Source organism: Hyaena hyaena, unplaced genomic scaffold (genome assembly GCF_003009895.1).
Source record: "Hyaena hyaena isolate Hyena2069 unplaced genomic scaffold, ASM300989v1 scaffold_146, whole genome shotgun sequence".
In the NCBI taxonomy this organism is placed as follows: Eukaryota; Metazoa; Chordata; class Mammalia; order Carnivora; family Hyaenidae; genus Hyaena; species Hyaena hyaena.
The window spans coordinates 324,220-352,213 of record NW_024080778.1 but is presented as its reverse complement, the minus strand read 5'-3'; the positions used below and the strand labels follow the sequence as shown (position 1 = coordinate 352,213).

The following is a 27,994-nucleotide window of genomic DNA, read 5'->3' as shown; positions in this document are numbered from 1 at the left end:
ACTTGTCTTAGAATCATATGGAAGAAAATTACGTCAGTATAAATCTCTCCCCACTGTCCTTGTGCTGGCTGTCTGTGTGGCCCTTTGAGGCCTCCTCTCTCTCCTTCCCGTGACCTATGGCCACGAAGCTGACAGATCCTCTCCTCTGGCTTTCGCTGGGTTCAGACGGAGCTGGGAGGCTGTGAAGAAAAGGGGTTGGTGGTATTTGCACCACTGGCTTTGTCCCTGCCAGGCTCCTGACACCATCCCTTCTTACCTTATCCTTTCACTGTGTGTTTTAAACGCACGAGATAAACATTGGGATGCTAACTAAAAGGCTGTTTAAGAAAAGTAGAATTCATGGGTGTGTGTCCTGACCTGTGTGTGTATGTGTGTGCGTGCGTGTGTGCGTATGTGATGGAGGTAGTTTAGAATGCCTATCTTTGCATTTCAGTAAGTAACAGAGAAAAGGAGATTTTTTTGTATAAAAAGTAAAGTTGATGTAGGGGAGCCTGAGTGGCTCAGTTGGTTAAGCATCCAACTCTTGATTTCGGTCAGGTTGTGATCGTGGGGTTTGGGGGTTTGAGCCCCATATCGGGCTCTGTGCTGACAATGCAGAGCCTGCTTCTGATTCTCTCTCCTTCTCTCTCTGCCCCTCTCCCACTCATGCTCACTCTCTCTAAAAACAAATAAATAAACTTAAAAAGAGAAGTAAAATTTATGTAACAAGCTCCTTTATATTACATACATTTTAGGAAATGTGTCATTGAAGGGAGTGATTTAAATGGAAAGCATCGTGAAATAATCATCAAGGAGGACATCTCTCAGCCACGAGGAATTGCTGTTCATCCAATGGCCAAGTAAGTATTTGTAAAAATAAGGCACTTTCCCATAGAGGTCATGAGACAGTTCATGTTTGATATACTAGTGTCCAAAATTTGTCTTAATACTTCAAGTGTTCAGTGAAATCAGAAGTCAAGAAAAACCCATGCGATTTGTTCAAATTTTCAGAAATGATATAGCTAGTTATTATCATAGCTATAACTTTCTCATCTTTTTAATGGATTTTGACTTTCTATTCATACTTACAGGCTTCATTATTCAGATAACCTTCATTTTAAGCAAATTTAATTTTTTTAAAAAAAAGGAGTGCGCTGTAATTCATTAATCAATTAGACACAAGCCCATTAAACTACTTTCTTTAAAACTCTACATTATTGCTTTCCCGAGTGGAGGATGGTATTTAGATTACATGGCTTATGAATTATATTTAGAAAAATTATAAGATGAGTTCAAATGATAGGTTATTCCTAGATTTAGACATGTGGAAGTAGAAATCATAAAATATTAGAAGACTATGTTTTTAATTGTGAATTTAGTGACATTGGTGACAGATGGTGGTTTAGGTTTAGAGAATTAAGGAGAATAATGGATTTCCTTCCTAGTTGTTAAAACAAAAGGATTAAAAACCAACCCTATTTTTCAAGAAGATATGGTTTATCTATACAATGGAATACTACATGGCAATGACAAAGAATGAAATCTGGCCATTTGTAGCAACATGGATAGAACCTGAGGGTGTTATGCTGAGCAGAATAAGTCAGGCAGAGAAGGACAGATACCGTATGTTTGCACATATAGGTGGATTAGGAGGAACTTAACAGAGGACTGTGGGGGAAGAGAAGGGGAAAAATAGTTGCGGAGAGGGAGGGAGGCAAACCACGAGAGACTCTTGAATGCTGAAAACAAACTGAGGGCTGATGGGTGGGGAAAAGGGAAGGGAGGTGATGGGCATGGGGGCGGGGCACTTGGGATGAACACTGGGTGTTATATGGAAACCAACTTGACAATAAACTATTTAAGAAAAAAAAAACTAACCCTATTTTGCTTGAGTGACAATGTTACAATGGTCTATGGAAAATAATAGGCTGGTAGTAATTGATAATTGATTTGGAGCCAGCCATATGATTAAAAAAGTAGGACTATAACCATCTCCAAACTAACCAGCATAAAAGGTAATGAACACACTGACCACAAAAAATGCACCTCAGCATCTGATTTATGGAACTTAAAATTGACCAGCTGAGTACATTGTATAAAACTAGATAACAGATAAATATGCCATTCCCTTTATGTTGTAATTTAACATATATAGTGAGTTTATGTATGCATGGCAGAGGGACAAGCTAACAAGATTTTATTGCCTTTTGCAGCATGAAACACTAATTTAAGAATATGCTCTTGAACACACTTTCAATTAGTAATATAGTACAATTTTTCAAACTAATAATTTCTTCTTTATCCAATGACCTGAGCCTTAATACAGCATTTCCTGTCCAAGATGCTTTACAAGGAAAGATAATTTTTGCTATTGAGAATTATTTTTCCAATGTCCACTGCTATATTCTCTATGTTACTTAGTGTACCACTTCAGTTTATTCTATCTAAAGTGATTTACATTGACATTTTCAGTGATGAAAGAATGGAAGCTTTTTTTCATGCAAATTTTATTTGTTGTATGCTTTCTTGATTAAAGGAGATTATTCTGGACTGATATGGGGATTAATCCACGAATTGAAAGTTCTTCCCTTCAAGGCATTGGCCGACTGGTTATAGCTAGTTCGGATCTGGTCTGGCCCAGTGGAATAACTATTGATTACTTAACTGACAAATTGTATTGGTGTGATGCCAAGCAGTCTGTGATCGAAATGGCCAATCTGGATGGTTCAAAACGCCAAAGACTTGCCCAGAACGATGTAGGTGAGGCTTTGGGATGGGTGATTTCTTCATCTTGGCCTGAGTGTTAATGAGTGTTAAATGCAAGATGGGTTTGGGGTGCCTGGGTGGCTCAGTCCGTTGAGTGTCTGACTCTTGATTTCAGCCCAGGTCATGATTCCAAGATTGTGAGATTGAGCCCTGCATTGGCTTAAGCTCTGCTTAAGATTCTTTTTCTTTCTCTCTCTGCCTCTCTCTCCTGCTCTGTCTCTCTCAAATAAAAACAAACAAACCTCACAAAATATGTTTACACACACACTCCTCCCTAAGAGTCCCCCCTCCCTCAGCCATATGATAAAACGATATGGTGACAAACAGACGGACATACTTCTTGGGGGATTCCTGTGCTACAAAGATTAATTTCATATTGGAATACTGGACAAAACATAGTGACATATAATCATTTCTCTTTGCCAAGATTTGCCCAAATCAGAAGGAAAATATTAAACATTTTAGGATCTTTTAGGAATAAGAACTTGGTTGAATTGTTGTCATTTCTTATGTTTTAGACTATGTCATTTCTACAACTGTGATAGTATCACCTTTAGACATTAATAAATATCCATTTATACGCAAAGAATAATAAATATAGTTTTCTATCCTATTATATTTTCAGATTTTGCATGGAATGTTCTATATGTTCATAAATATATTTAAAATGCTGTAGTCTATGCTAAATGTTAAAAGAGAAATACTGAATGTACCAGGAGCCATTGCATGTTTTTGAGCAGGAAATGTATATGACAAGACTGGTAACCACTTAGGTAACAGCATAAGGGTGAGATTGGAATCTGGAGGAAAGGAAAGTTAGTCAGGAGGCTACAACAGTTGTCCACTCAATAGCTGATGAAGGCCTTGGATACAACACTGCCATTTCAAAGTGCAATGGAGGATTAGAGCATTTAAGAAATCATTGTGAATGAAAAACTGAGAGAATTTAGTAATAGATTGAATATTAAAGTGAGATCCAGTGAGATATTGAATACGCTACATCGTTGGTTGAGAAGATGCAGAACTATGGTCTTTTTTATGAAGAGGCTAACTAATAATCTGTGTAAGGCATTCATTTTGTCCATCCTTTTTGGTTTAGAGGAAATGAATTTCTAGATTTGTATTATGAAGTATATAGATCATGGTAAGTTTAACTGAATATTTTACATACTTACAAGAATCTTTAAAAATTTAAGGTACACTTTACAATAAGTTAAAAGCTTATGTGCGACCGTAAACTATTCACCCATGCGCTTGACAAATATTTATTGAATTATTTGATGAAAGTGGAAATACAGTAGAGAGTAAAACAAATATGGTTCCTGTGATGTCATGAAGTCTAGTAGGGGGTTGTATATTATTTAAAAAATACATCACCTAAATAAATGGGAAATTATAGCTTTGCTGTATGAAAGTATACAGGAATTTGAAAATTCCTAACCAGAATGTAAACATACCATATACTAAACCAAAGGCATAACAGATATTTTGTGAATGATTTCTGTTGCTGCTGTAATCTAATGACTAATATGACTTCCTATTAAAAGTTATTATCAAATATTTAATAATAACTAAATGACCATTTCCATCATTACAGTGCCATCTACTGGTTATAAATGGTAACTTCTCCGCTGCTAGCTAAGGATTTTTAATGTCAAGATTGAAGGAATTTGCTCTGAATTTAACATTCAACTGTGGTTCTTCTATTTAAAAAAATAAAGAAGGGGCACCTGGGTGGTTCATTCAGTTGAGCATCCAGCTCTTGAATTCAACTCAGGTTGTGATCTCACAGTTTTGTGAGTTCAAGCCCCGAGTTGGGCTCTGTGCTGACGATGGAGCCTGTTTGAGATTTTTCCTTTCTCTCTGCTCTTCCCCTGCTCGTACTCTTTCTGCCTCTCTCAAAATAAATAAATAAACTTAAAAAAATAAGACTATGTGTAGTGTGAGGTATTTATTCAAAAGAATAGCTAATTCTCATCAACTATACTTCAATATTAAAAATAAGAAAAATAAATTTATTAAAAAGATTAAAAAACATAGCTAATTCTGACACATGCTACAACATGGATGGACCCTGGGGACATTATGATGAGTGAAATAAGCCAGTCACAAAAGACAAACATTGTATGATTGTATCTATTTGAGGTATCTAGAAGAGTCACATTCATTAAAGGAGAAAGTAAGATGGTGCTTTGCTAAGGACTAGGGAGACTGGAAAATGGAAAATTGTTGTTTAATGGATATAGAGTTTCAGTTTTGCAAGATTAAAAAGTTCTGGAAATTGGCTGCACAACAAAGTGAGTGTACTTAACACTACTGAAATGTGCACTTAGGTTAAGATGATACCTTTTATGTTAGATGTTTTTTACCATAACAAAGGAACCTCATAGCTATATAAAAGAATTTCCTTGATGATTTATGGCTTTAATTGGGGACAAAGGACTAGAAACTAAAATATATCTTAATGGCCCTGGTCCATAATGATGGATGGAGACTCATGGTCACCAGGACAAGTCATCTGAGTATGCTGCCAGAAGAGGGAGACATTTATTCTAACCTATCAAACCCATTGTTCATTTGCAAAGACAAAAAGAAAAGCAAAATCAGAAACAAACAAGCAAAACTGTCCTGGAAAATATGACTGGACATGATTAAAGCTTCCCAATTTGGAGCTCCCTAGCTTAGCCTCTAACCACTTGAGATAGTGTTTTACAGTATCTCCTAGCTAACTCTAAATACTTGAATATCTTATCAGTTCCAGGAGCATGGTGAGGTGGGTTTAATTGAGGTGGGGTCAGAAGAACCCACTTAGGGGTTGATAGGAGCCATGAAAATGGAGGCAGTAGATAATAAATGACTTTTAAAAACCTTGGTTAAGAAGGGAAAGAAAAAGACAAAAATATGCGAGAGGCCAAGGAGATAAGGATATTGATCCGCTAAGAGAAGGAAGCTAGTAGAATGAAGAAAGTAAAGATGTAAAAGAAAGGGGTAATTGACAGACAAGTTTCGAGAGAAGGCAGGAAGAATGAGACCAGGAGCACAGGTCAGTGGACTAATAGCACATAACAAGAGAATTAGGAAAGGAGGTGGGGCAAATGCAGGGAAATGTGTTGGTGGAGATGGGAATTTAAAGAGACAGCTATTCAATTACCTCAAATTATTAAAGATCCATACAACAGCCTTTATTACAGTCATTCAAAAGACAGGGAACCTAATGCAAAGAGAGGTAAAAATCACTTACTGTAGTGTCAGAATCACCAAACATGGAAACATTCCCATCCTGGTCTTCTTCTTTTTGATATTCTGTCAGTCAACCCATATTCTTCCACTTCCCACATGCTGTATGACAATGCTAAGACCTCCTGGGCTCCCATTATAAGATGAGGTTCACTCATCATATGGGTTCTCCTTGATGCAGCTGTAGTAGTGGAGTGTATCTTGCTTAGCAGCTATATTAAAGGAATGATTTGGTGTGGGAGTTGTGTGAGTATGTTGTAAGCCTTGTCCTTTTTTAAAATAATCATGGCAAAGACAAGATGTACGTAATGGATTTAAACTGCTTCCAGGTCACCCATTTGCTATTGCTGTGTTTGAGGATCACGTGTGGTTCTCTGATTGGACTATGCCATCGGTAATAAGAATGAACAAGAGGACTGGCCAAAATAGGGTACGTCTTCGAGGCAGCATGCTGAAGCCCTCATCACTGGTTGTAGTTCATCCATTGGCAAAACCAGGTACACTGGACATGTTACACAGTCTTTCTTTGGCTGGAATCTGCAACTATTTTAATTGTTTGATGGGAGAAGAGGAGGGGGGTATTGTAATTCTCACTAATTTGTGTAGATGTTAAGATCTTGTAAGATGCAGGGGCATCTGCGTTGCTCATTTGGTTGAGCGTCCAACTTCGGCTCGTATCATAATCTCACCATTCATGAGTTCGAGCCCTGTATCAGGCTGGCTGCTGTCAGCTTAGAGCCTGGAGCCTGCTTCAGATTCCAGGTCTCCCTCTCTCTCTCTCTCTCTGCCCCTCCCCTGTTTGTGATCTCTTTATTGTTCTCTCTCTGTCTCTGTCTCTCTCTCTCAAAAATAAATAAATAAGTAAATATTTTAAAAAAGATTTTGTAAGATGTGGATTGAGTTTAAACTAAGACAACTTGGTACTAAATTTAGGCTTTATCTCTCCAATCTCATCTTTACTTCTCCTGACCAGCTTTTATTAAATGTTCCTTTTCAAGGACGTTTTGGTAAAGGCACTGAGGGTGGGGTCAGGGGTTGAGGGTGCGATTTAGACACCTGCCGTGGAAGCTTCTGTCTATACTGAGGCCATTCCCTACCCCCTGAGAGTGCCAGTGAGTGAGCATTATCCAGTGTCCTGTGTAACTTCCTTCTGAATTGCCCCCTGTCGGTTTGACTAGATGATGAATCAGGAAATAAGGATCACATCTGCCTAAAGAGCTTCTTGAACGAAAGTACTGGCTATACTCAATAAATACTCATAACGTAATAACATTCTGAGCTTGTCTTACAACTGGCTCCTTTAGAAGCTCTTCTGAAATAGCTCTTGATATAGGCTCCATTTAGATACACTAAGTTTCTCTCCCCAAAAACTGTACACTGTGATTTGTATCAATGACACTCTTTTCATCTCCAAGCCCATCTGTGAATGTACCTCTTTTCCCTACAAGGAGCAGATCCCTGCTTACACCAAAATGGAGGCTGTGAACATATTTGCAAAGAAAGGTTTGGATCTGCTCAGTGTTTGTGTCGTGAAGGTTTTGTGAAAGCCCCAGATGGGAAAATGTGTCTGGCTCTGAATGGTCATCAAATACCGGCAGGTAAGATGATAAATTATGTGGCTAAATTATTTTACTCTGGCTCAGGAATATAGTTCTACATCAATCCTATGCTTTTGCTGATTTTTAGTATTTTATGTTATTAAAAGCTTCCCTGGTCTTAGGGATGCCAAGTTTGTTTTGTTTTGTTTTGTTTCTCTTTCCTATGAGTTTAGGCTCCTTATTTTTATATTTTATGTTTTATTTTGAGGCTCCTTATTAACGGCTAAATTCAATTGACCTCCTTCTTCTAGTTGTAAAATGAACAAATAAAAGATAATATTCAAAATGTTAAGTTCCAGCCCTCTGGTCCCCCATTTACAATGGAGTGGCCCAAATTTGGAAATAAGCGTTAGCATTTTACCACCTCAGATAAAGTTTAGAGACATTTTGTTTAGAAATTTTATGGCTTCAGTTTTAAAGGTAGTCATATACAATCCTCCTTCCACGTGACAGGTCTTAGTATGAAAAACCAAAGTCCTTTATAGTAAGTAACTTTAGGATATTAAATAAGTGTAGGGAATCTAGCCTGAGAATGCTTGTGATCCACATTTAAATAACTAACTATGACTTAGAGGAAGAAGACGGAAGAGTCAATCAAATGTCATGGAAGAGTAGATCAAAAGCACTGATTTGCTTTCCTTGAGTGTGTATGCAAATAATGAAGGAATATTTGGATTCATCTCTTGATGTCTTCATAGCAAAGAGACTTTAAATTTTATTTAAAAAATTTTTAATTCATTTATCTGGTAGGCAAGGTATAAGTTATGTAACAGATTAACAGCAAATAAATGGATTGATTATCCATGGATCAGAATTGGTTATTTTGGGTTTTCAGAAATTTATATTAATTGTTGCTTTAGAACGACAGTGCTCAATATTTTTGGTTTTAGGACCCCTTTACACTCTTAAAATTTTTTTTTTAAACATTTAATTCATTTTTGAAAGAGAGAGACAGAGAGTGACAGAGAGTGAGTGGGGGAGGGGCAGAAAGAGAGTGTGACAGAGGATCTGAAGCAGGTTCCAGGTTCTGAGCTGTCAGCACAGAGCCCGATTCAGGGCTCAAACTCATGAACCAGGAGATCATGACCTGAGCCCAAGTCGGATGCTTAACTGACTGAGCCACCCAGGTACCCCAGAACCCGTTTACACTCTTAAACATGATTGAAAACTCCAAAGAGCTTTTGTTAATGTGGGTTAAATTTACCAATATTTATGATATTAGAAATTAAAGGGGCTCCTGGGTGGCTCAGTCGGTTAAGCGTCCGACTTTAGCTCAGGTCATGATCTCACGGTTCGTGGGTTCGAGCCCATGTCGGGCTCTGTGCTGACAGCTAGCTCAGAGCCTGGAGCCTGTTTCAGATTCTTTACCTCCCTCTCTCTCTGACTCTCTCCTGCTGTCTCTCTCTCTCAGAAATAAGTAAAACATTAAAAAAATTAAAAACAAAACTAAAAAATATTAAAATTATAATAATATTTTATTATGTGTGAACATGACGTATTTTTAGGGAAATAAATGAAATAACTATATTTTCTTTCTTATTAAAAATTTTTAATGTTTATTCTTGAGAGAGAGAGTGAGTGAGCATGTGTGGGGGAGGGGCAGAGAGAAAGAGAGAAACAGAATCTAAAGCAGGCTCCAGGCTCTGAGCTGCCCACACAGAGCCTGACACGGGGCTCGAACTCACAAGCGGTGAGTTAATGACCTGAGCCAAAGTCAGATGCTTAACCAGCTGAGCCATCCAGGCACACTATGAAATAACTATATTTTCTAAAATAAAAAATACGTAGGGAGAATAATGACATTGTTTTACATTTATACCTTTAATGTCTGGCTTCATATACGGCAGCTGGATTCTCATATCTGCTTCCATGTTAAATCTGTTGTGTTGTTTTGGTCAAAACCTATGAAGAAACCCTGACCTCACACAGACATGGATTTGGAAAAGGGGGGGGGAGGACTGAAAATTTAATAGCCTTTCAGATGCCTTTTTTGTGTATCTTCTTTTGATACCATATGAGATTGGACAGGTGGTAGTTTCTTAAACCTTAGCTGCAGTGTGGAATCTGAAGCCACATCAATAAACTTTTTGTCACCTCTTATATCAAAATCCAATGGGTTTTTTCTCCTTTTTTTTTTTTTTTTGTTCTTTGAGTGACTCTTTTACCAATGTATGATTTTGTGTCATCATGTTAGTCATTTGAAAATACTGGTTGGCCGACTTGTGCATATCTTTCAAGTGTCACACACCCCTCCAAGGCACACTCACTAATTATTACCATCAAACCCATTTGAAAAGTCCTTGAGTTTTGGGATTTTATCAAGCTCAGTGTGGTGGAAAAGATTTTTCAGAATTCTACGTTTCACATGAAAGCTGAAGTTTTATCGTTGGCAACAAGTACTGTCAATTGCTTTTCTTAAAACAACACACTTCATTCTTGGAAGATGCTTGCCAAATTTTCAAGTGTTAATAACCTGCTTTGTCAGTCAGTCTTCCAAGTAAAGATTATGTCCAATGAAAAAAGAGGCTAGTTTCAACTTGCTACTCAAAGAGTACATAACATGCTTTTCCTCCAGACGAACATCATCTCTTCAGTGTGTACACAGAGTGTTTTATATATACTTGCCATTTCATTATATAGAATGTTAAAGAGCCAAGTATTCCATGGTTGTGATTTTAAAAAAATTAACAGTTCTTACTGTTTCATCATGGGTCTTCTTCTTTTTTTTTTTTTTAAATGTTTTATTTATTTCTGAGAGAGAGAGAGAGACAGCATGAGCAGGGGAGGGTCAGAGAGAGAGGGAGACAGTATCTGAAGCAGGCTCCAGGCTCTGAGCTGGCTGTCAGCACAGAGCCGGATGCAGGTCTTGAGCCCATGAACCGCGAGATCATGACCTGAGCCGAAGTTGGACACTTACCCGACTGAGCCACCCAGGCGCCCCAATCATCATGGGTCTTCTTAAGTGAAGCTGTGTGTGTGTGTGTGTGTGTGTGTGTGTGCAGTGAAGAACATGACTGTTAGTGGAACTTGGTGCCATTGTCTTAATTCATACTAAGGCACCAGTAGTTTTGCCTAATTTCTTTGCCCTATTAGTATCAAAGTCAATACAGGGGAAAAAGGCAAATAATATCACATGTGTTTGTGAAAGTAGTTTGACCTTGTGAGCTTTGTGCAATGGGAGCCCAGGGGTCCATGGACCACGCTTAGAGAAGACGCTAAGTGTTTTAGGGGATCCATTCTCTCATGTGCTGGGTCCCATGACTATGTTAAATTATGGCTTGTTTATACCCTTCCATGTTTCTTTTTAAAACTTTTTCTATTGTTTAATTATTTTTGAGAGAGAGAGAGGGAGAAACACAATGTGAGCAAGGGAGGGGCAGAGAAAGAGGGACACAGTACCCAAAGCAGGCTCCAGGCTCTGAGTTATCAGCACAGAGCCCTACGAGGGACTTGAATTCACAAACTGCAAGATCAATTATGACCTGAGCCAAAGTCAGATGCTCAACTGATTGAGCCACCCAGGTGCCCCTTCATGTTTCTAAGTACAGGTAAAATGAGGCTAAAAAATTTATTGAAGGCAGCCTAAAGAAGAAAGAATATGTATGGAAGGCAGTTTGGGGAGATCATCTCATTAATTTGCCCGGAGTAACAGTGGGCTGTGATTATGAGCTGATTATTTCCATTAGGATTTTGGTATTTTACTCATTGTTTTTGCCAATACCTAAAATAGTCTTGTCTTTTTGCCCACTGGCTCTCCCCGCCCTCAACTGTCAAGTGGTTTTCTAAGTCACCAAGATACTGCTAGTTGAGTGCTCTTATTGTGAGAATAAGTCTGAACTTACAACCAACAAACAGCTACAAATATAAATTAAATCAAAACTTTCTTGAATCATAAAAGGTAAATTAACTGTATTTTTTTTTTTTTTGACCTTCAGTAGGTAGTGAAGCAGATCTAAGTAGCCAAGTAATGCCACTGGATGTCTTATCTGGGAATAGAGGATCTGAAGAGAACAGTACAGAATCTCAACATATGCTAGTGGCTGAGATCATGGTGTCAGGTATGCATGATGAGTTCTCCAAGACAGCTTTGGTTCCAACAATTTCCATCCTTCTAATTAGAATCTTGAATTCGCTCTCTAACTTGGCTAAATCTACACAAAACTAGTGAAGCCAGACTTTGGACTCAAATTTTGCTCCTTCTTTTCTGAACCGTGTGCCTGAGGAAAATGTCTCCCTATTAGATAGGACATGAACTTTACTTATTAAGAATCTTTGAACTGAAACTTCTTTGAAGAAATCTAACTTAGAAACAAAGGTGAAAAATAAGACAAACAGATTTGAGTGTATCCCTATCCATCCCTAGTATTTTTTATCTTTAGTCCATCTAGCTATACTTCCATTAGTGTGAAAAAGTAGATAGTAACTGATAAGCAAATATAGGTTGGTTGCATTAGCTGCTCCAAAGTTTACAAAGAGCAAATATTGAATTGTTTTCTTCTATATTGCACATTTTTCCCCCAAATAATTTTATTGGTATATAACAAATTTAGGGAACCTAATTCTTTTATATTCCATATTCTATTTACTCATGTGGTCAATGGTGTTCAAATTGGGCTTAGCTCAGCCCTAGAACTTCTGCAAATCCACCCTTTCTTTACTCTGCTCTCTGCCCTATAATCAGAGCAGCTCTACTTTGAAACATTTTATTTATTTATGCTTCTGACTAAGATTTTATTTTAACAAAATATCTGTGGCTAAAAACAAATTTGAAAGCTCCACATTAAGATCTTAGATACACTTCAAGTGCTCATGCAACTTTTGTGGTCTGCAGACTAGTCTGCCAGTGTACCAGACCCTGGAGATCTCTTACATCTCCTTATAAGAACTTATCAGTGTGACTTTTTAAAAAAAATAAAATGCAAACACAGAGGTGGATATTTTTGGTAATAATAATTTGTACAGAGATACAAAAATAATTTTGTATCTATAAATTGATAGAATTTATCAGATACTTTACCCTCTAATGTGATTCTTATCACAACCTATCACTCTACAGATTTGAAAACTGAGACTAAGATATATTAATGTAAGGACTCTAGCAAAGAGTTTTGCAAACTATGACCAAATAATTAATTCATGTCAAGAGAAAAAGTCAGGAAAACATTATCATAGTAGGAATATTCCTCATTTAGTGACTGTTTGCCACACACCATGCTAAGCACTAGGGATACCATGATGAGCTATATAAATATTAGCAGTATAGAGAACCATTGCAAAGTTGCTGGGATTTCCCTAAAGGTTCATGGAGCATATCTGAAAGACTAATGTTTGAGGGATTCCAAAACCAAGATGAATGAAAGATAGTAAATTAGACACATGGGTGGGATGGGGCGGGGGGAGGGGGGATGGCCAAAGATTTGGAATACATATATACTATATAATAGGCTATGTCTGACTTCATACCTGAGACTATACTGTACCTTGTGCAGAATAGATGGAATTGATTGACTTTGTGAAAACTACCTCCTCTTTCCATATTTAAACTGTGTTCTATTTTGTCTTAGTCTATAAAGTTTTAGTTCTACATGTGTTAGGCTAAGGGTCATATTTGTGTTTTATAGTGAGATTTCATTGAAACAAAATATCTATGCTGAAAAGAATTTGAAAGTGCTATAATAAATTTTAGTTTAATATCAATATATTCTTATTCACCAAAGACACAGAGACTGGTATATAGCAAGTAGATCTATATACAAGATGGCAAAGAATTCCAATCATAAAAAAGTTTCATTGCCAAGTTTACTAAAAGAACAAGTTCTTCTAAATTCATGATTAAAATGTAAAATTATTAACATGGCCTGTTAGGCCCTAGATGAACTAGTCCTTATACACCTCATCAGGCTCAGTGTGTGCCTTTCTATTCTTATTTTTCTTTTTCATTATGCAAAAGCTGCCTTGGGGTTTGCAAGTTACCAAATAAATCCTGAATCATATTCTAATTTAAGGCAATTCTTCAAGTGATTTAAAATGCGTTGGGTAATTGGATACTGTCCACTATACGCTGAACAGCCTTGTGACTTGAGCTCTAGTCTTCCAAATACATGCCAAATCAAATATAATTGATTCAGTCTGAACTTATCCATCTTGAAGAGTCATGAGTGACAGGAGATGACCAAGCAAGAATGAAGGGCATGTGTTCCCACAAGAGAAACCTCACTCAAATAGTGAAGCAAATCAAATGCACTTACCCAGTGTCTACATTCATGTGGAAGCTGAATCCTACTTAGAGCATTTACCTTTCTTTTATTTATGGACAACTTTAGAGTGCTTCTTTTACTCCTTAGTACGCAGATGAGCAAACTTACCAGTGAATAGAGAGATGATAGTTCATATTCTGCAGTGGTATGTCAGATCCCCTCCACTTTGAAAGGGAGGAGACATTTGGAGAATGATTATGTACATAAGAGTCAAAGGGAAAAAAAACAAAACTTGCTCATATTTATGGTTCAACATGTAGCTCCATCCCTTGGGGCATTTGCATTTCAATGGAGTATGAAATGAAATGATCCATTTATGGCATTTAGTTTGTACGGTTCATGACTTTGTAAAAGTGCCTTGAGGTTTGCAAGTCACTGCATAAATCTTGATAACAAACATACATTGTGACATACATTTCTCTTATATATGAAACATAATCTTAGTAAATTGACAATAAATCTATTGTATCTTGTATTACTGCAGTAACTTGTTATTTATTGTTTCTCTGTCATGGTGGCACACAGATCTATTTGTTATATAGGCCTGTTTCTCTTTGAGGGATAAGAATATATTGACCCCTACTGTATGTCATGAGGGTTGGAAATTCTCAAATAAACAAAACGTCTGAAACTTGAGTCCATTTACTCCTAGAAATTTTATAGTTCAGCTTTGCAAATGCTTTTTAAAAAATTATAAACAAGTTCACACAGGACTCTTTGAACATCGAATAGTTCTTTAAGGCTAGAGATTTATTGTGAGCATGTAAATGGAAACATATAGCCGGTGAACCCTTTAATATAGATAGAGCTTACAGGTCAATAAATTGTTTCTATTTGGAGGTTAACTACCCCAGAACTCAGGAAAGGAAGTGTTGGAATGGTCTGTAGAACATTCAAGTCCATTTTCCCCCCTGAGGTCTTCAAATAATCTGATGGGTTCCTCCCTGTCTGCAGATAACGATGGCTGTGGTCCTGTAAGATGCGGTACATGGGCTCAGTGTGTTTCAGAGGGAGAAAATGCCACATGTCAGTGTATGAAAGGATTTACTGGGGATGGAAAACTGTGTTCTGGTAAGAGCAAAGGCCAATACACATAATATCTGGAAAACAGTGAATCAGATAATGCTGATTCAAATCTCCAGAGGATTTATGTAATCGGCAAGATTGAGCAAGTTATTTGATATTAGCTAAAGAGATAATGGAAGGTATATAGAGAATATATGAAATACATGTGGTTATATTTCAGTGAGCTTACATTAAAATTACATAATATATGCAATTGACATTAAGGAAAAAACTATGATTAGCTTCAGAAACTGAATTGGAGTTCAAGTCAAATTTATGAATTCACCAATTCCAATGAAAATACAACTTTCCCCCGTTAAAGCTGAGATTGTGCTGGATAGGTTTCTATTTTATATTGATAGTCTTGAAATTTTAAGTTAATGATTACTGTAAAAATGTCAGTTCTCATGGTCTGAAACTCTGGCACAATGTGATTTATTTACCCATATTTAGCTAATCGGATACCTAATAAATCTGTAAAAATTGATTCGGAAGGCAGTCTGCAAGCGGCCGAATGATTGTATTTGAGCTAACGATTACTTTTTCCTATGATTCTCATTCATACCAGGATTGTCTACAGATTTCACTAGTTGATCATTTTGCCCACAGATATAAATGAGTGTGAGATGAGCACCGCCACTTGCCCTCCCACCTCCTCGAAGTGCATCAATACTGAAGGTGGCTACGTTTGCCAGTGCTCAGAAGGCTACCGAGGAGATGGGATTCACTGTCTTGGTAAGAAAGCATGTGTGCCGAGGGAGGAGGGTGGCGGCTGGCCTCAGATAATCATGAAACACGGTGGGTGTGGTGGGTCAGGAGAAGACAGGCTATAATTTAAGAGCCACCCATGTAAGGACTGAAAGAGAAGTTGTGTGATGTTCAAACTGACATCTCTCAGTTCTTGATGAATAGTCAGGTTTGTGCCTTTGTGCTATGACTGTAGTCGTCAGCTTCAAGACCCTGAAGAGGTGGTTTGCCGTTCTGCCTTTCTTTCTCTGGGGTTTGAATGAACCCAGTGCCTCACCAGCACTCCATACCTCGAGCCATCATGGGGGGAATTGTACAGCATTTTCGCTGTCACTGAATTTGGCAGTAACTGTGGGGAACTGCAGAGCTGATGTCGGTTTGTTGGAAGTCACTGCCATGTGCATGAAGGAAAGGAAGAGTGGTTCTATGAAGGGGTTCATCAGGTGGCTCTTGATAAGTTTCAAAAGATGAGAGATTCAAGAGGCACCTGGATGGCTCAGTCATTTCAGTGTCTGACTTTGGCTCGGGTCGTGATCTTGAGGTTTGTGGGTTTGAGCCCTGCATCGGGCTCTGTGCTGATGGCTCTGTGCTGACAGCTCAGAGCCAGGAGCCTGCTTCGGATTCTGTATCTCCCTCTCTCTCTGCCCCTCCCCTGCTCACACTCTGTCTGTCTCTTTCTCAAAAACTAAATAAACATTAAAAAAAAGATGGGAGATTCAAGCCACTGACATTTAGATACAAGTAAAGAGTGATTAGGATTTCTTTCATAATCGCCATCCTCTGCCAAGATCTGGGTGTGACTTCTGGGTTGGGAGTTCACTTAGTGGATGTCTGGTACCATTCCAAGTGTCAGTAGCATAGTAGCGCTGCACAAGTAGGGACCTGCCTGAAGCCCTCGTGGCCCGGCAAAGTGGTTATCTGAAGTTTAACAGGGCTTTAACATGTCTCTGTCAGTATTTTCTTTTCCTTCTGAAAACATACAAATCTTTTCATGGTGAGGGGCAGATGGCCCGATAAGAAACTAAAATGCTACTGCTTTCTCCCACATGTTGAGGTTAAAGATGAAATCAGTCATAACTACCAGTTTTCTGGATCTGGTTGGTTTAAATCAGACCTTTATCAGATTAACTTTGTGGAGTCCACAGTCATTTGTAAATGCTCCTTTAAGCACATATTTGGCTGTCAGTCAGGAAAATGTCACTGCTCTAATTAAGCGGGCTCATAGATAATTTAGACAAACAGGCTTTATATTTAATTTACTTTGAAGAAAAAAGAAGGTATACTTTCTTGGATGTTTAAATTCATTGCACTCTGGATTCTCACTGTGTCATTCACATACCTCCTTCCAGTAGTGAGCACGCAACAGGGCATCACGGCCCAGCCTGCCTAGTTGGCATGGATGGAGTCCTCGGCCACATGGAAGAACGGGCCTGTTCCTGTTCTCTCTCTCTGTGTCGTTTTCCCTCTCTGCTTCTCTCCTCCTCTCTCTCTCCTCCTCTCTCTGAGTTTCTCCTCCTCCCTCCTTCTTTCCTCCTGCTTCTCCATATATATGTAGATACAGTGCTTTAAGCCATGCCCGCACATAATAAGCACCATATAAAAGTATTGTTGTTATTCTTATTTTTAAGAGTGGTTGCATTTTTGGCCAAGGCTATATCTTTGTTTCTGCTTCTTAGAAAAGCTTTCTCTGACTCTCAAGGTAATAGTTCAGAGAAATCATAACAGGAAGTGAGTAAAAAAAGACTCAGGTTGAGCCATTCAGGATAGCAGTTCAATGCGACCAATATTTGTTTGGCTCCTATTAGCTGAAAGCCACGGCACTAGGAACCGTTTGGCAGAATGGTGGAGGTAGAGCTTGCTTGCGAGAAGAGTCAGATCTAGAAGAAATGGAGCTAATGATAAGTAGGGAAGAAGGACGTGCATCATGGGAGAAGTAAAAACTATAGTGAAAGTTCACAACTGGAAGAATATCTGTGTGAGTTATTAGGAAAGACTTCATGAAGGAAGCATCACTGTGGATGGACCTTGTGGCGTGCAGAATTTTTATTTATTTATTTATTTGGTGGGGGAGAGAGAGAGAGAGAGACAGAGAGGGAGAGAATCCCAAGCAGGCTTAGCCTGATGTGGGGCTTGAACCCATAAACTGTGAGATCATGACCTGAGCTGAAACCAAGAGTCAGACGCTTAGCCAACTGAGCCACCCAGGCACCCCAAAAGTAAATTTTTATGAGGCAGAAATGTGGAGGAAGAGGGCACATTCCAGGCATAAACATATTATAGGTCTATTTGCGGGGGTAGAGAATGGCCCAGCTGAGCGCTAAGTGGAGTGGGTGTGAGAGAAACAGAAACAGGCTGGCAACAGGATGTCTCAGGCTGCTCAGACGTCCAGAGCAAAATACGGCACGGACTGGATGGCTTAAACAACAGAAAAGTGTTTTCTCACAGTTTCAGAGGCCAGAAAGTCCGGATCAAAGTGCTGGCTGATTCAATTCCTGGTGGCAGCTCTTCCGGGCTCGCCGACCACAGCCTTCTCGCTGCGTACTTACATGGCCTCTCTGCTGTCATTCTGGAATGGGGGATCTGGTGTCTCTTCCTTTGCATTGTTTTAAACATCTTTTTTATGTTTATTTATTTTTGAGAGAGAGAGAGAGACAGACAGAGAGGGAGAGACAGAGCACAAGCGGGTGAGGGATAGAGAGAGACGGAGACACAGAATTTGAAACTCCAGGCTCTGGGCTGTCAGCACAGAGCCTGATATGTGTCTTGAACTGAAGAGCTGTGAGATCATTCTCTTCCTTTTCTGATAAGAATTTCAATTCTATTGGATTAGGGCCTCACTCTTATGACCTCATTTAACTTTAATTACTGCCATAAAGTCCCCATCTCTAAATTTAGTCACATTGAGGGGCAGCTGGGTGGCTCAGTCAGCTAGGCAGCCAACTTCAGCTCAGGTCATGATCTCCCAGTTTGTGGGTTCGAGTCCCACATCAGGCTCTGTGCTGACAGCTCAGAGCCTGGAGCCTGCTTTGGATTCTGTGTCTCCCTCTCTATCTGACCCTCCCCCGCTCACACTCTGTGTGTGACTCTCTCTCTCTCAAAAATAAATAAACATTAAAAAAAATGAAATATAGTCACATTGAGAGTTAAAACTCCAACATAGATTTTGAGGGAGATTCAATTCAGTTCATAACAAGTGGGTTGGGTTACAGATGTAGGAGACTAAACGCTGAAGGTCAGTCATTAGGGTTTTACTTCTTTAGACCAGCACTGTCCAATAAAACTGTAGTGTAAATTACATATATGATTTTAATATTTCTTTTTTTTTAAAGTTTACTTTCAAGTTGGTTTCCATCTAATACCCAGTGCTCATCCCAACAAGTGCCCTCCTCCATGCCCATCACCCCCTTTCCCCTCTCCCCCACCCCCCCTCAGCCCTCAGTTTGTTCTCAGCATTCAAGAGTCTCTCATGGTTTGCCTGATTTTAATATTTTTAATAGCTACGTTACAAAAAGTGCAAAGAAACAGGTGAAATTAATTTTTATATTGTATTAAATCCAAAGTATCAAAGGTATTAATATTTTGATATGTAATCAATATAAAAATTATTGACATATTTTACATTATTTCTTATTTTGGTACTAAGTCCTCAAAATCTGGGAAGTGTTTTATACCTACAGCATAGGTCAGTGTAGACTGGCTGTAGTTTAGGTGTTCATACACACACATGACGATGGCTGCCATCTTGCGCAGCTCAGCTCTAGGCAACAGAGAGCCACTGGCAGCATTTGAGTCACGTGGTGTACTGATGAGCAATGTGCTTTAGGAAGAGTAATCTGGCACTGGTGTTTAGGAGCAGAGTGGGGAAGAGATGGGATACAGGGACTGGAGGGAGTCCATTCTATTAGTAATGTAAAATTGAAGATGGGAAGGATCTCAATGTTAGGGTGATGGTAATTGAGAAAGAAAATGATGGTAGTTGGGAAAGAAAGGGATGACTTGCTTATATTTATGCAGGAAAAAAAGCAGAAATGCTTTGTTTGATATAACATATATGTGAATGACTGGAGATCTGTTTGCAAAAGTTAAGAATGAATTTTTAGGATTTGATTTTCTAAATGTTTGCCTAGAGATAGTTTGCCAATCTCCGACCTTCCCACTGAACGGCTGTTGGAATACATCCAGCAATAGGAATACATCCCAGTCTTATTTCAGGAGTTTAGAACACCTGAATGGGCAGGCAGCTGAGTGACCCCATTCATCTTTGTGTCCCACATTCATGATTTAATTGAAAAAATTTTTTTAATGTTTATTTATTTTTGAGAGAGAGAGAGACAGAGTGTGAGTGGAAAAGGGGAGCAGAAAAGAGAGAGAGACAATCCGAAGCAGGCTCCAGACAGCTGTCAGCACAGAGCCCGATGCAGGGGCTCGAACTTACGAGCCGCAATATGAAACCTGAGCCAAAGTTGGACGCTTAACCAGTTGAGCCACCCAGGTGCCCCTCATGATATAATTTGTTAATCAAAATATGCAAAGGCTCTGAAAGCATGCAGCATGACAGAAGTTGAATATGCTCCCCTTCCAGAATGTTGGCTCTTCCAATAGTATAAGTCTTTTTCCTCCTCTGCACCTCACTTTTCTCTTCCCTACTTCCTTTTTTCTTTCTGGCAGATATTGATGAGTGCCAACTGGGCTTGCACAGCTGTGGGGAAAATGCCACCTGTGTAAATACAGAGGGAAACTACACCTGCATGTGTGCCGGCAGCCTGTCTGAACCTGGACAGACATGTCCTGGTAGGTTGGTGGGTGGTCTAGATCCAAGGAAGGGGCTTAAGTTTGGAAAGTTCTGTACCCCAATATATTTGCTCTAGAGAGTCTGGAAATCATTCGATTGAATCGGCTGGTGAGTTTACTTTCCTGAATCGGTTGATACTAAGCTTGAGAATGTGAAATAGTCCAAATTTTCTTAATTTAATAGCATCTGGAATAAGTTCTTCTTTTATTATTCACAATTCAATAAAGGTGGGAATACAGATGGTTCTGTTTAACTACGCGACTAATGTCTTAATTTGAAACGTTGATTTCTGGGACTGCTGGAAAACTTTGCAGGTCAAAGCAGGTCAGGAAGGACATCTAGACCCTTAGCATTTTGAATCACTCTTAACGATTTTAAAATATTACCTTAAAAAATTAGTATTTCTTGATCTGAATTAGAACTTCATCTCTTTTTTTTTCTTTTTAAATGTTCATGGTTGACTTCTGCTTCCTCAAGACTCTCCCCAACCCCAAAAAGCAGTAGCTTCTCACCATCCCCACAAGGTGGCTGGCTTCACCCCAACCTTGGAAACCAGGATGGGGAACTCTTTCCTCACCACTGCCAGCAATTTACCTGTCTCAGTCCTGCAAGCAGAAAACATCCCAAGAGGGGAAATTTCTGCACTTACTCAGATCTTTTTTTTTTTTTTTAACACATTATTTTTCTCAAGTAATTTGCTCTTCTTAGAAGTATTGAAGGACTGCTAATATTTATATAGTCAGCTACACATCCTAATGTTTTCCTTTTAATGAGCAGAGAACCATTCAATAAAAGGAACTTTACTAGTTTGACATTCCCTCTGTTATGGTAACATTTCTTTTCTGTCAAAGTTGCTAGACTTGGCTTTGAGGGCTCCCCTGAAATTTGAACTATTTTTAGAAGAAAGCCTCATACGGGAGAAATTTTTGAGGCCGTCAGGATATTGGGGGTAATGGATTGTATATTGGTGGGTGATTTATGAGCCCTAAAAAGATACTGTTGTTCAGTAAGACCCTCTTAAACCTATCTGTCATTTCACACAGTTCATTTGAGTTTGCGGATGACAGATGTGCTTTGATAATGAGACCAGTGACTTGGGATTCATGGAGTTATTTACAATTGACCAACCTCTTACTTGCCTCCGGTATGCTTTCTGTCAGATAATACTGAACCTAAGGAAAGAATGGCTGGCTTCATGGTGAATGACATGAAGTCTGGTTGGGAAAGTGACACTAGAGTCACTTGTGACAGTTCTTGTCACTAAAAGACACTATATCACAAATTGTTGACAGAGACTAATTCCTGATATTGAGACCTGAACGATTTAATCACTTCAGAAAGTAAAAGTAATGTCTCTGATTCTTGTAGATTCTACTCTTCCTTCTGTTCCCATGGAGGATGGCCGCTATTCTGTGCGAAATGGTTACCAGGAATGCCCCCCATCCTATGATGGGTACTGCCTCTATAATGGTGTGTGTATGTATATTGAAGCAGTGGACAGATACGCATGCAAGTAAGTCAAGCTATCTTTGTGGTGGCACAAAGATATGATATTGCAGCCCATAACTTTTAGCTAACTGATAGAATTGTACCAAGGAGATTTTTCTATGAGTAGGTTTTTGCTAGGGAGAAGTATATAAATACACATAGATAAATTGTGTGTGTGTCCATACTGCACCCTCCCTGCATATCACCCCCACCCCCAAGTGCCCACAGTAAATACACATTTAAAGAATTGGTGATTTTCCCTTTTACTTAACTTGATGTCAGGACTGGTACAGTCTGGGACGTAAACCTCTCATTCTGGCTGAAAACTTGGGTTTGTGAAAGAATTCCTTAAAACTTTTGATTTATATTCTGCCGCATATGTGGAGAACACCCACAATATGTTTCTGCATTTACAAAACTATTATATATTCACATTGGACTTCTTACCTTCAGTTTTCAAAACTAGCAAAAAAGATTGTTTGTCTTCATTTTCTAATACTGGGTGTTTACATTTTTGTTGTTTAGTAACAAGTGTTGGAAGCGGCACCTGCTGCCCTTTGCTCCTTTTTTGTCCCCGTGACGGGTTCACCGTGGATGTGGTCAACTGAAAAGCTGTTTGAGGATGACCTGAAGCGATAGGTCCCTCTACCGTACTTCTCAGAAAACATTTCCATTGGGGCTTTTGAGAAAACCACACTCACAACATCTAGTTCCGCATCACGTTTTACTTTTAATGGATTTCACACTTTGAAGTCAATCAGGGGGAACTGATAGGTACTGAAAAATAAATAGGTCTCCTATGGCTAGAGTCCTGATTCATTGATAATTTTCCCTGTGCCTGAGGAAAAAGTGATAAAATATTCGGATCTATGAATACATGCTATAAGCTTAAAGGCTTTTATTATTTTATGAATAGTAATCAGCAGAAACATAGTCTAAATTGTTAGAAGAACAAGTTATATCCTCTGACTAAGAGAATGGTCTTGCATTATAAATTGTGTCAGCTAGACAAAAATAATGAAAAATGCTCATGAATATTAGTGAAAATGATTCAATTCTCATAGAATTCATATTCATATGTTTATTTATTTATTTTGAGAGAGAGAGAGAGAAAGAGAGAGAGAATGCTAGCAAGCAGGGGAGGGTCAGTAAGAAAGGGAGAGACATGATTCTCTATGACACGAATTCTCTGTGAGAATCTATGATTCTCTATGATACAAACTCCAAGCAGGCTCCACACTTAAGTGTCAACCCTGACATGGGGCTCGAACCCATGAACTGTGAGATCATGACCTGAGCTGAAATCAAGTCAGAAGCTTAACCAACCGAGCCACCCAGGTGCCCTTTCATCTTCATATTTGCATGTTGTAATTTCCTAAGATAAATCCAATATTCACAATAGTTATCCTTGATTTTGATTAATAAGTGTCTTTTTTTTTTACTTGTTCGTAATTTCTTATTATCCAAAATAATGAAATTATGAAGACAAATTTATTAGGCCATGGTTTGTTTTTCTCTATGCTACTTTACCTTTAGATTATAAAAGACATTACAGTAATGTGAAAGGTATTTCGCAATTACATATTGTATTTAGTACATTATTTCATTTGACCCAATAGGACCAATTCATTAAATGATTTATGAACCCTTTAGTACACTGCTTTTCTTTCTGTCATTAAATCCTGATGAAAATATCTTATTCCCTGATAGTGTTTTAAACATGAGTTGCTACAAAATGACAATTAAACTAGAGATTATACTCACATTTGAGCACCTTTAATCAAAAACAATATTTAAAATATCACCAGAGTTCCCATTAATCTAGATCACAACTTTGTTTTTGAATTCTACCTTTAATAAAACTGTGGTTTAATCACACATTCAACCCTTTCCTCTTTTGCCCTGCTGACCTCACCTTAGATTTCTTAAAAATTCTACAATAACACATCTCTAGAAGTGCTCACCAGTCTAACTTTTATTAAAAACACTTCATGGGCATCCTTCTGCAGAATGTTCTTAGCACTGTGAGCAGGTTTAGAAAGGGCTACTTTCCTTACTGGAAGGCAATGGAAACTCCCCTCAGATACAGAGATCCCCTAGTTTCCTGGGGGTGCAGAGGATGTGAGAACTGAAGTCCCCACGCCCATGTCTTCCTCAAAGATTCCCTGGTCTGGAGAGTCTCAGAAGACCAAGCCTCCTGAGCTAAGAGGAGGTCCTCATTTATTCTGCATTGGCTTTGAACCACCCCACATCCTCTGGGCAGGTCTTCTCGAGACCAAGATCCTCCAGCACCAGTGCTGTGAAATGTTTCACGAAAAAAAAAAAAAAAAAAGAGTTCTGTGGTCAAATCAGTTTGAGAAATGCTGCACACCTATGCCCTCAGTTCTTGATCATAGTTCACCACAGTGGGTAACAGTCTTGTTGACCTTTTTTCAGTCCAGGATTTTTTTTTTTTTTTTTTTCCTTAAATAGTTTATTTTCAAGTTGGTTTACATATAACACCCAGTGCTCATCCCAACAAATGCCCTCCTCCATGCCCATCACCCCCCTTCCCCTCTTTCCCACCCTCCCAGTCCAGGATTTCTTAAAATGATTTAAACAAACTCAGGTTTGAATAGTTGATTTAAATAAATAAACACAGGAATCTTTTGCTTGGTTTAACAGAGCTAGTTAATAACCCAAAGAACTAGTAGTGGGCGGCCCATCCATGTGAAGTGCTTACTGACTGCTCTGGGCCTTATACAGCCCAGAAAGACCAATGCAACATTGGCTCCCCCAGCACTCTTGCCCAGGTAATTGGCATATTCCTTAAGACCCTAAAATCTCTGAGATTAGTATCCAACAGTTTAAAAGAGGCTATTAGGCATTGGTAGTAAACGACTATAACCAAAGATAGCTAGAGTTAAAACAGTATCCAGTAACGCCTGGAATAATGTGATGGTCGTTTATACATCCTACACTCAGATCCTGTCCTCTCTTTCACATACCATTCTAAAAGAATAGCTTTCCTTTTCTTTCTTTTTAAAAAAAAATTTAAGGTTTATTCATTTTAGAGACAGAGCATGAGGGGGGAGGGGCAGACAGAGAGAGGGAGACACAGAATCTGAAGCAGGCTCCAGGCTCTGAGCTGTCAGCACAGAGCCCGATGCGTGGCTTGAACTCATGAAGTGTGAGATCATGACCTAAGCCGAAGTTGGATACCTAACCGAATGAGCCACCCGGGCACCCCAAGAAGAATGGCTTTTCAGAGGTACAGAGAGCTCAAAACCCTTTTTGGAAGTAGCTCAATGGAGCAGAAAGAACACAGGCTTTGACATCAGAAAAACATTCAGATCAAACCTTCCATTCACTGGCTAAAATCAAAAAGACAAAAAGTAACAAGTATTGGCAAGGATGTGGAGAAAAAGGAGCCCTCGTACACTGTTGGTGAAAATATAAATTGATACAGCCACTGTGGAAAACTGTATGGAATTTCCTCAAAAAATTAAAAACAGAAATACCATATGATCCAACAATTCCACTATTGGGTATTTACCCAAAGAAAATGAAAACAGTAATTCATAAAAGTGTATGCACTTCTATGTTTATTGCAAGAATTATTTACAATAGCCTAGTTATTGATGCAACCTAAGTGTCCAGTGATAGATGAATGAATGGATAAGGAAGATGTGTGTGTGTGTGTGCTCACGTGATGCAGCCACAAAAAGGATGAGATGTGACATTTGAGAAAACATGAATGGACCTAGAGTATATTATACTAAGTGAGGTAAGTCAGACTCAGAAAGACAAATTCCCGGGGTGCCTGGGTGGCTCAGTTGGTTAAGTGTCCGACTTCGGCTCAGGTCATGATCTCACGGTTCATGGGCTCAAGCCCTGCATCGGGCTCTGTGCTGACAGTTAGCTAAGAGCCTGTTTCTGATTCTGGGTCTCCCTCTCTCTCTGACCCTCACCTGCTCATGCTGTCTCTCTCTCAGAAATAAAAAAAAAAAAAAAAAAAAGAAAGACAAATTCCCAAATAATTTCATTCCTACGTGAAATCTTTTAAAAAATGAGTAAACAAACAAAAAGCAGAATCGGACCTATAAATACAGAGAACAAACTGATGGCTGCAAGAAGGGAGAGAGATGGAGGGCTTGGGCAAAATGGGTAGAGGGAAGTGGGGAGACACAGGCTTCTAGTTAGAGTATAAACAAGTCACAGGAATAAAAGACACAACATAAGGGATATAGTCAATGATGTAATAGTGATATATGGTGACAGATGTTAGCTACACTTGCAGTGAGCACAGCAAACATATAAACTTGTCAAATCACTATGTTGTACACCTGAAACTAATGTAACATTGTGTGTCAGCTATAGTAAACAAACAAACAAAAACAAACAAAATCCCTGCCATTCACTAGCTGTATGACCTGGTACAAATTACTTCAGCCTTTGAGCCTCACTTTTCTCATCTATAAAATGGGAATTTGCTATTGAATGTAAAATGACTACAAGTGCCTAGCATAATGTCAGACACATGGGTGCTTAGCAAATGCTAGTTCCTTTCCCTCTCTCCCTGAAAGAGACTTTCCAGTGCTCTTATGACCAACTCAAGGTAGAACTTGGCCTGGGATCTAGGTCTTCTGGAACTCCATCCAATATTTCTTTCATGCTGTCTCTTCCCATCATGAGGACCAGTACCAATTCCCTGTGTATTCATTCCTTCAAGTCCTTTTGGAATGAGGGGTGATATGGACATAGTGGATAGTTGATTCAGGGCCAAGGGGGGGAAGAAGTTCCTGACAAGTGAGTATCTCAAAATATTTAATAGGTTATTTTTTTGAAGTTTATGCCCTTGTGAAGAGTAATAGAATATAGTTGTACCCAGGATCCCATAATTTCTGCAAGTATACATTCCCAGTAGATGGCAGCATTGTTTCACTTACTTTTATTTAAAAGGTCGACCTCGTGTTGGTGGCTGGTGACGCTAGTTACAGTTTCACTAATGAGGTACTGCGCCTGCATGCCCCTTTTCCTCCATTTAGGTTTTTCTCCCTTGAAGAAAGTAAACAAAAGTTCACGTGTTGCCACTAAGACCTTTTCTCTTGGGTCAGTGGTGATTTTTTAAAAATGAAAGAAGGGTGCCTGGGTGGCTCAGTTAAGCACCCGACTTCTGCTCAGGTCATGATGTCACAGTCTGTGAGTTTGAGCCCCACGTCGGGCTCTGTGCTGACAGTTCAGAGCCTGGACCCTGCTTTGGATTCTGTGTCTCCCTCCCTCTCTCTCTCTCTCTGCCCCTCCCCTGCTCACGCTCTGTCTCTCTCTCTTTCAAAAATAACCATTAAAAAATTTGAAAAAAGAAAATAAATGTTTCCCTAGCTGACTAGGCTGTACTTCCTGTTCAGAGACTACACATTCTTTTTATAAGCCTAGTCCCAAGTGAGCGGCTCTGCCTTCAAATTCTTCCTTCCTTTGACCTATACTCACTGCAATCTAGCCAAACATTTGTTTAAAAACTCTCCTGGCTCTTAGGGCAGAGTTGCTTTGTGCTGGTCTTAAAGGTAGCTCCTCGGGATTTTAGCCTAACAGAAGCTGATCTTTAATCAATGTTCCGCAATGCCTTATAGAGGCGGTATGCAAATATCCCCCATCCGTCCCAGAGCAAACAGACCTCAGGGGAAGTCCATGCCGCATTAACGTGTAAATCAGAGTGCTTTCAACTGACCCCTGATGGATTTCCCATATGCTTCTAAAGAGCGGAGCCTGGAAACGCAGAGGTGGAAAGACAGCTGCGTCTCGAATCTGAAAACTCTGTTTTTGGCCAGGGCTCACCGCTGACCTCTGCTTCTGTGTTGTTACAGCTGTGTTTTTGGCTATGTCGGGGAACGATGTCAGCACCGAGACTTGAAATGGGAACTGCGCCACGCCGGCCTAGGGAGACAGCGGCGAGTCACTGGGGCCGCCGTCGGCGTGGTGGCGCTCGTCCTTCTGCTGCTGCTGGGCCTGTGGGGGGCGCACCACTACAGGTGACCTTTTCTTTCCAGAGGCACTTTCTTTTTTTAAATATCTATTTATTAGAGAGA

At 39.2% G+C, this 27,994-nt stretch overlaps 1 protein-coding gene and 1 long non-coding RNA gene across 4 annotated transcripts in view; one reads left to right on the top strand and one right to left on the bottom strand.

Moving 5' to 3' along the window:
• EGF (epidermal growth factor) overlaps nt 1-27,994 on the top strand; it is a 101,412-nt gene that overhangs the window by 63,389 nt on the left and 10,029 nt on the right. For 2 of the 3 annotated variants that reach the window (XM_039238760.1, XM_039238758.1), the window contains 10 exons: nt 735-839; nt 2,516-2,739; nt 6,312-6,479; nt 7,431-7,580; nt 11,519-11,638; nt 14,792-14,908; nt 15,512-15,637; nt 20,318-20,440; nt 21,810-21,954; nt 27,773-27,937. In XM_039238760.1, the coding sequence (XP_039094691.1) occupies nt 735-839; nt 2,516-2,739; nt 6,312-6,479; nt 7,431-7,580; nt 11,519-11,638; nt 14,792-14,908; nt 15,512-15,637; nt 20,318-20,440; nt 21,810-21,954; nt 27,773-27,937 (1,443 nt within the window). The remainder of the gene's footprint in view (nt 1-734; nt 840-2,515; nt 2,740-6,311; nt 6,480-7,430; nt 7,581-11,518; nt 11,639-14,791; nt 14,909-15,511; nt 15,638-20,317; nt 20,441-21,809; nt 21,955-27,772; nt 27,938-27,994) is intronic. The other variant, XM_039238759.1, reaches the window with a different exon arrangement.
• Nucleotides 12-27,799, bottom strand: LOC120236139. The gene is made up of 3 exons (XR_005529584.1): nt 27,744-27,799; nt 26,858-26,966; nt 12-179 (listed from the first exon to the last, which is right to left on the bottom strand). It is a non-coding gene; the product is annotated as an uncharacterized LOC120236139 (long non-coding RNA).